The sequence below is a fragment of the Falco punctatus genome (assembly GCF_963210335.1).
Source record: "Falco punctatus genome assembly, chromosome: 11".
Lineage (NCBI taxonomy): Eukaryota > Metazoa > Chordata > Aves > Falconiformes > Falconidae > Falco > Falco punctatus.
Genome location: NC_137591.1, coordinates 3,349,685 through 3,360,308, shown reverse-complemented (window position 1 = coordinate 3,360,308; position 10,624 = coordinate 3,349,685). Strand labels below are relative to the sequence as shown.

The following is a 10,624-nucleotide window of genomic DNA, read 5'->3' as shown; positions in this document are numbered from 1 at the left end:
TGATTAAGTCGTTAACACCTCTAGAAAAAAAAAAAAAAAGAAAAAAAAGGAAAAAGAAAAAAGAGGGGAAAAAAAAGGAACCGGCTAAAAGCTTCTTTATTTATAGTTTCCCTTTGTTATTTTACGTCTTTTTTATTTCTCCCTGCAACTAACCTAATAGATTAATCAATAGCCATTCTCTGATCTTCCGTTCCCAGCTGGTGCTGCTGCTGAAAGAAAAAAAAAATAAAAAAAGAGGAAAGCACGGAAAAGTGCTTCCAGAGCCCAAACTTGGTGGGTTTAAGCGCTATTACGGCAGCGCATCCGCTGAGCCCCGCGCTGGGCCGGGGCGGCCGCTGCCGAGCGCACCGCGGCGGCCTCCGGGTCCGCCGCACCGGGAGCGGCGGCAACTCGTCGGCGCAGGGCCGCGGGGGGTGGCTGCCGGGGGCGGCGGGGCCGGCGGGCGGCGGGGGCCCGGCGGGGCGGGCAGGCGGGCGGCCCGACGGGACGGGCGGGCCGAGCGGAGCCGCCGCTGCTCTTTGTTGACAGTCCATGAAACAACTCGAGTTTTGCATGACTTCACAGCGGGGCGCCTGACGTCACGCGGTCACGTGGCGCCGCCTCCGAGTATATCTTTAACGGGAAAGTAATCTATCAGGCAGTCCGGACCGCCGCGCTTCCAAAGTGGCGAGCGAGGCCCCGCGACGCCCCGGCCTCCTGCCCCCGCCCCGCCCGGCCGCCGGGAGCTCCGTCCCCTCCCTCCGCCAAGGGGGGGAAAAAAAACAATCGGGGAAAGAGGAGGAAAAAAAAAAAAAAAAAAGCGGCGCCAGGGGCGGCGGAGCGGTGCGCGGCGGGGCCGCGGAGCGGAGCGGTGGAGCGGCGGGCGGCCGCGGAGCCGCGGCGGCCCCATGCCCGGCGCCCGCGGGCGCCCATCGCGGCGGGCGGGAGCCAGCGTCGCCGCCTGACCCCCGATGCCCGGGAGCGGGGCGCGCAGCCGGAGGTGACCGGGCGGCCAGGGCAGCCCCGCGCCGCGGGACGCCGCGGACGGGAGAGGAGCGGGCGCGGCCGCCCCATGCCCCGCGGGGACGGCGCCGCGGGGCGCAGCCGGGCCGCTCGGGTCTAGCCCCAGGGGCCGGTCGGAGGAGCGGCGGGAGGGGGGCGCGGGGGGAGCCCGCCGCGCCGCCGGGTGCGGGCGGGAGGCCCCGCCGCCGCGCCCCGTCCGCCGAGCGGGGATGACCCTGTCGGGCGGCGGCAGCGCCAGCGACATGTCCGGCCCCACCGTCCCGGCGGCCGAGGATGTGGATATCGACGTGGTGGGCGAGGGCGACGACGGGCTGGGCAAGGACAGCGACGGCGAGGCCGGCAGCCCCGCCGCCCTGCCGCGCCTGCCGCTGGACGAGGCGGCGGAGCTGGCGCTGCCCGCGGAGGCGGGCGCCGGCGCGGAGAGCGGCAGCAGCGGCAGCGGCAGCCCGGCCGAGGCGGCCCCCGGCGGCGCGGCCGAGGGCGGCAAGGGGGGCGGCGAGGAGGGGGCCAGCGGCGGCGGCGGCGGTGCTGCTGGGCAGAGCAAGCCCAAGAGCAGCCTGGTGAAGCCGCCCTACTCCTACATCGCCCTGATCACCATGGCCATCCTGCAGAGCCCGCAGAAGAAGCTGACGCTCAGCGGCATCTGCGAGTTCATCAGCAACCGCTTCCCCTACTACCGGGAGAAGTTCCCCGCCTGGCAGAACAGCATCCGCCACAACCTCTCCCTCAACGACTGCTTCGTCAAGATCCCCCGGGAGCCCGGCAACCCGGGCAAGGGCAACTACTGGACGCTGGACCCGCAGTCCGAGGACATGTTCGACAACGGCAGCTTCCTCCGCCGCAGGAAGCGCTTCAAGCGGCACCAGCAGGAGCACCTGCGGGACCAGACGGCACTGATGATGCAGGGCTTCGGCGCCTACGGCCTCGCTGGCCCCTACGGCCGCCCCTACGGGCTGCACCCCGGCGCCTACACCCACCCGGCGGCCGCCGCCGCCGCGCTGCAGTACCCCTACATCCCGCCCGTGGGGCCCATGCTGCCGCCCGCCGTGCCGCTGCTGCCGTCCAGCGAGCTCAGCCGCAAAGCCTTCAACTCCCAGCTCAGCCCCAGCCTTCAGCTGCAGCTCAACAGCCTGGGCGCCGCCGGCTCCATCGTCAAGTCGGAGCCCAGCAGCCGCCCCTCCTTCAGCATCGAGAACATCATCGGCGTCCCGGCCGCCAGCTCGGCTGCCAGCGCCCAGACTTTCCTGCGGCCGCCCGTCACCGTGCAGTCGGCCCTGATGGCCCACCAGCCGCTGGCGCTGGCCAGGACCACCGCCGCCATCGCCCCCATCCTCAGCGTGCCTACCAACATCATCGCGGGGCAGTTCCTGCAGCCCGCCGCCCCCGCCGCCGCCGTGCAGGCCAAGTGGCCGGCGCAGTAGCCCCGGGCACTCGTCCCCGGCCCGTTCCCGCAGAGCCCCGCCGCCGGCGGCCGCCCCCTCGGGGCTCCGCCGCCGGCGCGCCCGGGCTCCGAGCAGCGGGCGGCGGCCCCCGCCGCCGCCGCTTGTACATATTTGTATCAAAAATCACTGACGTTGCTTTCGGGGTTTTTATTTTTCTAAAGAGGCGAAATGACGGTCGCGATTAGGAGCTGCGAACTTTCACTTTTTTTGAAGGTTCCGGCGCTCCGAGCGGTTTTATCCGAAATAAACGAACAAACGAGAGAAAAAAAAATGTATTAAAAAAATAAGCGGGGGAAATTTTAAATATTAAACGAACGAACAAAAACAAAAAATTTTTGGAGAAAAAAAAAGAAAGGAGGAAAACGCTGTCATTCTATTATAGAAGTCTGTTTATATATGAATGAATATATGTATTCTAAATGTTATCCCTTCGTGTTGTACACAACTTTGTAAATAAATTTTTAAAATGCTCTGCCCGTCTTTGTGTGAGAGGCGTCTCTCCGAGCGCCCGCCCGCGGTGCGAGCTGCGAGGCCGCCGAGGCTGGAGCACCCAGTGCGGGAGCGGTGTGGCCGCGGAGCGCCGGCCCTCTGCTTCCTGCGGGTGGGGGCTGCGCCGGGCGCGGAGCGGTGCGGTGCGGGTTTCCCACGGCCCCGTGCGTTCGGGATGCACCGGCCGCGGCCGCGCTGCCAGAGCCAAGAGCCACCGGCCCTGCCGGGTGCCGGACCGGCCGCCGCGGCGGGACCACACCGCAGCGATTCCTGCGAAATTAAACCTTCCCCGGCAGATCCCAGGCTCCTTCAGCCGTGCCGTAATTTTCCCCTAAATATATTAATTTTTTTCTCAGCCTGACTTCGGCTTCGCATCCCGGCGCTGCGGGATCCTGCCCCTTCCCGGCCGGAATAGGTACGCTTTGGGTTGGCTTTCGTGGCTAATAATAAATTAAATGGTTTTTAAATAAAACCCGTTGGGGCGATCTAAGCAAGGTTTACTATTTATTTTGTAAGGGGTGGGGGAATAAAAATTCAAGCCGTGCCCGCGCGGATCTTTCGTTTAGATAAGGAAAATAATCGGTGATAAAGCAGCGGCTCTGCGCTCCCAGGGAAAGGGAACGGCCTTTCCCAGCCCATTTCTAATAACTTGAGTTTTAAGGGCAGCTGCGGAAAAAAAATGTACATTTGCGTGCATTTTCGGCGCTAATATAAAGAGACCGCCAAGATAAAAATAATAATAATAATAACGTGTAGCGCGTTACGGTATTTCAGACACCGCTTTGGGGGGCTTAGCCTGGCAAGGTCTCGGGCACTCGGTCTGTGGGCGCTGACAGCCGTCGGCACTTTATTCTCTCCCTTGCAAAACGTTGAATTTTCGTCGCCTTTGGAAACCTTCGCGGATTTTGCTTTTCCGCCCAAATAATTCGCTTTGTTAGGAAAATCGGCGGCGTAAAATGCAGGCGGGATGCGGTGGGCGCCGGGCTTGGCTGCGGGAGGTACAGGACGAGGCGCTTGTTTCACCTCTCACATCGGCTGGGATTAAAAAAAAAAAAAAAAAAAAAAAAACCAACAAAAAAGCAGCAAACAAAAAACCCACCACCAAACAAAAAAATAAAAAATAAATAAATAACGGTGTCCTTGCTTTCCTGGTAAGCAGTAAATATTATTTCTTCCTAAGTAAATATTTATACCTCCGCATTCATAGACTAAAATAAAACAAGCAGCCCGGTGATGAGATAGTTTGAACTTTATAAATAAGGACTCGCTAATCGTCTGACACGAAAAGGGAGAAGAGGCACCTGAAGCGAGCGGGGCTCGGCTGCAGGCAGGGCCCTACATGGGCACCGCGGCGGCTGCGCTGCCGGCCGGACCCGACGGGGCTAAATCCGTGTGTGCGTGGCGGCTATAAAAGTAACAAGTTGTTTCACAGTTGTGTCTGGCTAATCGGTTCTACACAAACAGCAAATGGTAGGTGATGTGCGCAACACGCGCGGAGGTTATTTCTATATTTAGCGGATACCCCTGGGAAAAGGGAAAGCAGCCTCTTCTTGAATTCACTTTTAGGCTCAAGAAGCTGCTGATCCAGGGCTTCCAGAGGACACCGGATAACAGGGGCTCATTCCATTCCCCGGCCTTTGTTACTTATAAAATTACTCGCTCATATTTCCCCACATAGCAGCAATACCTCGAGCTCGGCATCTGCGCCCCGGCGGCGGCGGAACCGGCAACTTTCCTCCCCGCCGCCTCCCCGGGAAGCGTTGCTCCCTCCGTTACCGCCGGCCGGCCCTTCTCCCCGCCGCTTTTCCCCCCGATCGCCGAGGAGAGCGGCCGGCAGGACCCCGCGGCGCCGGGGAAGCCTCTCCCGGGGAAGGGGTGGCGGCTCCCGGGTCCGGGCCGCACTGGGAGGGCGCGGGGCTCGGCAAGGACCGCGGCGGCGGCAGGGAGCTCACCCCCGTTCGGCGCGGGGGGCGGCAGCGGGGGCCCTGCGGGCAGGTGAGGGTTCCCGGTAGCGGCAGCGGCGGCGGGGGCTGCAGTGGCGCTTCGGGGCCTGCAGGGGGCGCGGCAGCTACCGCCGCAACCTCGGGGAACGGGCGCGCCCCCCCGGCGCCGTCAGCACCCCGCAGCCCCCGGGGTCGGGAACACCCGCAGCCTCCGGAGTCGGGAACATCCTCGCAGCCCCGGGGCCGGCAGCACCCCCGGGGAGGGGGTACCGGGAGCAGCTGCGGTACCCGGAGCGGCCCGGAGTGGGACTGGGCCGGGCGCGCTCTTGCAGCGAGCGGCCCGACGGGGCGTCCCGGCGGGTCACGCAACGCTACCGGCAAGGCTCGGGGGCCCCGGGGCGGCGACGGGGCGGGAAGTCGGTCCCTAGGTGGGGGAGCGCTTGCAGCGGGCCGGCGAGCAGCTTCCACGGCGCGGTGCTGCCCAGCGGAACGGGACACGGAGCTGGGCCGGGAGCAGCAGCAGGCCGGGGACAGCTGGGGACACCAACTCCCGACGACCTTTCCGCGGCCGCCCGCTTCACCCACACCACAGAAAGGCTTTTTCTTGTTCTTTCATGTATTTTCTTCCTTCCACAAACTTGTTCGACGCGTATGGCAAAACTTGACACGGTCGGTGACAGATGCCTATTAGCGCCAGACGTGTCGTGTCGGTCCCTGGGGTGTATTGAAAGTAAGTGGATCCTATGCCCCGGGAAAATGACCATCCTCGCAACCCGGAGAGTTTACCCAGAGCCACCCCACCCCCGGCCCGACACCCCCACCCCCCCGTTATTTATCACAGTTGAGGCCCCGCCGCTCCCTCCCGTCCGGGGAACGTACAACAAATAGGCTGGAGACAGGATCTGGCCCTAATCCTCCAAACCACCACGTTGCTTGGAAAAAAAAAATATGATGCGATGGGCTCATCAGGGCCATTCCCTCAGCTGATGCGGGTTTCCCGGGGAACCCTCTCGCTTGCGTGGCCGCGGAAGGTGCGCGGCCGGGGGGTGTGTGCTGCGTCCCCGCGCTCCAGCTCTCAGCGCCGCCTATTTATAGCATCATTGATTTCCCCCCGGGCACAGAGCTGGGCTGAAAGTTACAGGCTCATGGGTGTTGGAAGGCTGCGGCGAGCATTTGAAAAGGCAGGAAAAGCGTTTTTGTGGGGTTTAAAAAAACAAATACCGCCCGTGGGCGTTGTGCCTCAGGACGGAGCCCCCAGCGTTCGTGCCCCTCCCTCCCCACCCCCCCACCCCCCCTTCCGCAGCTGGCAGCACCGAGGGCACAACCGGGACCCGGGGGCAGCGGGGTGGGGGGGTGGGGGTGGGATTGGAGCCCCCGCTCCGGTGCTGCGGTGCGGCAGAACTGAAGGCGGTTTGCCGGTCACCGCCGAGGGGGCACTGCCGGGAGTGTCCCCGGAGGGGGGTGTCGGGGGCAGGGGGGAGATGCCCGTCGGAGAGCTTTCCTTCTCGGTCCCACGGGGGGGTGGCCGGAGGGAAGCATCCACAGGAGAAACCAGGAACCCTAGGGACACGGGCAAGTGTGTCCCCCCCCCCGCGCCCCGGGCCAGAAACCAAAGGAAGGAGGGGGAGCGCTGCGGGTGGGGAAGTGCCGTGGGGGCTCTCGGGGGCCTCCCGCTTCGGGAAACATACAACAGAGACTTCCTTGGGGCGGGGGGGGTGGGGGGGGTGAGTGTCCACCCCCCGCTGCGGGGCTGGGGGGCAGTTCCCGAGGGAATTCGATGGGATTTAGCCTCCGGGGCCCACCGGGCAGTTTTCAGAAGCTCCCTGGTGTCTGAGGCGCGCTGCGGGCCTGTCCCCGCCTGCTCCCGTGGGGGCACCGCGGGCCGGGCGGGGGCACCGGCCGCGCCACCCGGGGATCTGCAGACAAGCGGTGCGAAAAGGCGGCGGCGGCGGCAACGCCGCGAAGAGCGCGCGGAAGTTGCGCCGCCCGGCCCTGCGGGTCCGCGGCTGCGGCCGGGGCTCGCTCGGGCACGGCGCGTCCCTCCGCGGCGGCGTTCGGTACGTGGCCGCCGAAACCTCCGCGGGGCTTAACCTTCCGCTCGGAGCCGTGAGCAGCCGTGTCACCCCGCAGCCTTCCTCTCCGGGGTGTCACCTCTCACCGCGCCGGGAACCCGCGCAACTGCACTAGAACCCGCGGTACAGTTTTCTTGAGAGACACCACTTCTGTTCCAGGGACTTTTATTGAATTACGTTTTACTAGTCTTAAAACATTAAGCGTTATGTACTTAAAAGATACAGAGCATAGGTATTACATCCACAGAAAGTATTTTAGTCAGTGAATGTTCAATGTAGCAGGTAGAGATGAACTTAGCACGTCTTCCAGACTGAACTGGGAACAGACTCTTCAGCCATAAAATGCACTTAACAGTCTATTTAATAGTGGCGAGGTCCTTGAAAATGCAATATCCATGCTAATCTTGCCTTTTTCTAAATCAGAAATGAAAAATAGGTCAGCAAGGTAGAACCTTCCCCTTCCATTTAAAATGTGACATTTAGTCTATTTAAATAACTAAGTAAACTTTATTAATTCAGGATTTGGTAAGCAAGCTGAGAAAGTAGGCACTTCGCGACTTTATTAAGACAGGAAAATGTGAGAGGTAGCGTCCTTGAACTCCAGCTTCAAGAAAATCCCCGTTTCCTTGAGCTTCAGCAAAATGGGAAAAGCCGGGACACGGGAAAACCGCTCAACCTCTCCCTCTCCTGAAACTCTCCCTGCTCCGCGGGGGGCCGGGAGCATCTCCCGGGCGCGGAGGTAGGAGCCTTCCCGGCGGGGAGTCCCCGGGCCGGGCGGGGGGAGTCCCGCAGTCCCCCAGCGGCCACCCCCCCAGCACTGCTTGCCCACAGAATGGCGGGAATTGGGGGAAACAACGCAAACCCTCCAACCTTTCTAATTATTAAGAAAAATAAAAATCAACATTCCTGCAGGCTCTAGCAGTGGCTTCAACCGCGGTCCCCGCTGCTCGTGCTAGGGAAGTGAGGATGCGAAAGAAGCGCGGCCACCGCAGCCCGTCAGCGCAGGGCTCTCACCGCCCGGCTGCCCGCACCCACCGCCTCTCCCAGCCTGACAAACGTGCCCCTACATTCCGGGCGATTTTATAGCGTGGGAAGCCCGGGGAAAGGTCGGACTGGGAATCGGCAACTGCAAACGTCTGCGGAGTTTGTTTCCCCGCTCGCTCCTGCACCACGGCTCCGCTCAGAAACTAAATCCTAGAGGAGTTGGAAAGGAACTTTTTATAGCCGCAGCCCCTTCCAGGGCTCCCGCCTGCCTTAGGAAAGACTTTCTCGTTATTCTGACCGCATTTCACTCCAAATTTACGGAATACCCGGGAGATATTTGCCGTACCCCCGTCAGCCCTGAGAGCCCGGGTGGAGCAGCCGAGGCAGCAGCCCGGCTGAAGCCTCCCGAGGATCAAGGGCTCCGAGAAGCCCTTTAGCTGCTCAGTATCGGTTTCTTTTTACTACCGAGAACCAAACCCAAGCCCTGCTAGTCTACTACCCCGCGGCATCAATGTGTCCTTAATGCCTTTTCCAGTCATTGATCTGGTCAAAGTCACCGCAGAAATACTAGTGACAGAGACTCAATGCCGGGCGACGTGACCAATGCAAGTATTTAGAAAGCATTCAATAAAAAAACCTTTCCCGGGGAGTGAATGATTTCACCTTGCAACAAAGAGGGCTCAGCTAATTGAAATAACGCACTTGAATGTGCAGCTGTGTGCTCCTGCTCACCCATACCGGCTCCAGGACCAAATGATCAATAACCTGCAAGGTAAAACCTAAAAACTCTTTTTCTTTTTTCTTGCAGTAGGAGCCCACAGAGGCAACACTCACAGGCTTGGTTCCTTGGCCTCACGGTTTGGGAGAGGGCTTTAGGGAATTCCGGGCATGGAAAATCCTGGAGGGAAGACTAGAAGGAAAGGAGAGAGGGGCTGGGAGAGGAGAAATTGAAATAGGAACCTGCCCTGGTGATTCTCCCCCAGGCTTAGGATGGGAATTCACTTTGCATGGCGTTTTCAGTGTCATATACCACGGTAAAGCCACAGTAGGGTTCGGGCAGCATAACTCTTCCCGTCTTCTAACCTACCTCGTAGCTGGAAGATTTTTAGGACTATGCTTTTTTCACAGATTTGTCATCTCCAGGCAACCCTTAGGATCTTACTAATATCCTAAAATGGAAGCATTTTCCTTAGCAGCAATATGACTGATAGAGTCTAACAAACTTAGGTAACATATGTAAAATTTGATAAACATAATCTGCCATTTTCAATAGGATTATGGCTCCAAACACCTTGACAGGCCAGCAGACCAGAATGATTTTTCTGTCTACCTGTGTAAGCCCACAAACTTGCAGTCTCTTCATACCATCCTGCCCTAGGTAACACAAGCGGCAGTTGCCCAGAATGCTGAGATTATGGCAGGTTTAAGAGGGACCAGGATGTCTGAGTCATTGCAGTCAAATGAAAAAACGTTGGGATAGTGGAAATGAGTATTTTATATGTGGTTGCACTGGAAGAACTTCCAAGGAAGAAAAGCCATTGCTGGTGGTATGCAGTACTGTGTGTTGCCTAGTGTTTATATACTTTAGGAACAACTTGGCGCATTGTCCTGGTTTCAGCTGGGATGGAGTTAATTTTCTTCTTAGCAGCTGGTGCAGTGCTGTGTTTTGGATTTGGTGTGAGAACAATGTTGATAGCACACTGATGGTTTTAGTTGTTGCTGGGTAAAGTTTATACTAAATTAAGGACTTTTTGGTTTCTTGGGTCCAGCCAGCAAGAGGGCTGGAGTGGCACGGGAAACTGGGAGGGGACACAGCCAGGACAGCTGGCCCAGACTAGCCAAAGGGGTACTCCATACCGTATGACATCATGCTGAGTATATAAACTCTGGGGGAAGGAGGAGGAAGGGGGGAACATTTGGCTTTATAGCGTTTGTCTTGTGAGTAACCGTTAGGCGTGATGGAGCCCGGCTTTCCTGGGGATGGCCGAACACCTGCCTGCCCATGGGAAGCGGTGAATGAATTCTTTGCTTTGTTTGCATGTGTGGCTTTTGCTTTACCTATTAAATTATTCTTATCTCAACCTTTGAGTTTTACATTCCTTTCCAATTCTCCTCCCCATCCCCCCATGGGTGAGGGGGAGTGAGTAAGTGGCTGCGTGGTGCTTCGTTGCCAGCCGGGGTTAAACCACGACATACATCTAAAAAAGAAGAAATCTATTAAGAAATTTGTTTTCCTATCATCTTTGGTTACTTTAATGTTTATATTATAAGCAATCAGATACTTTTTGACCGTACTTCATTTTGTAGCAGTTGTGTTTGGACTGCAGTCCAAGGACAGCACTGCTGGCGGCTCATCTGGAAGGTCTGGCCACGAAAACCTCAGTACATGGTGTCAGTTTTAACAATAATCAGTTTTCTACTCAAATTTGTATCCCCACCTCAGTTACACAACTAGGAGGAAAACGGACCAATCTAAGGAAAAACAGACTGTACTTTTAAATATCGGTAAGGGTTGTGCAATGATGATGTAGGATCGTGTATGTTATGCCATGTACTTTGTCAAGCCCTCCAAGAGGATCAAAGAGGGTAAAACCGAGGGGCTGTGAGAGGCCTGTGGTGTGTACAATTGCCGGTTCCAAGGTGCTGTCTCCCCGCGGCTGAGGAGCTGCCTCCCAGCTGCCTGGCGCCTTAA

At 58.9% G+C, this 10,624-nt stretch overlaps 1 protein-coding gene across 1 annotated transcript; it reads left to right on the top strand.

The window, feature by feature from the left end:
- Positions 1-1,076: 1,076 nt before the first annotated feature.
- On the top strand, positions 1,077-2,916 carry FOXD3 (forkhead box D3). The gene has a single exon (XM_080407277.1). The coding sequence runs from the start codon at positions 1,212-1,214 to the stop codon at positions 2,421-2,423; it is 1,212 nt and encodes a 403-aa protein (XP_080263403.1). The 5' UTR covers positions 1,077-1,211; the 3' UTR covers positions 2,424-2,916.
- The last annotated feature ends 7,708 nt before the right edge of the window (positions 2,917-10,624 follow it).

Excerpts from the sequence above, each read along its gene's own strand:
- FOXD3 (XM_080407277.1), top strand. The coding sequence starts at position 1,212 with ATGACCCTGTCGGGCGGCGGCAGCGCCAGCGACATGTCCGGCCCCACC.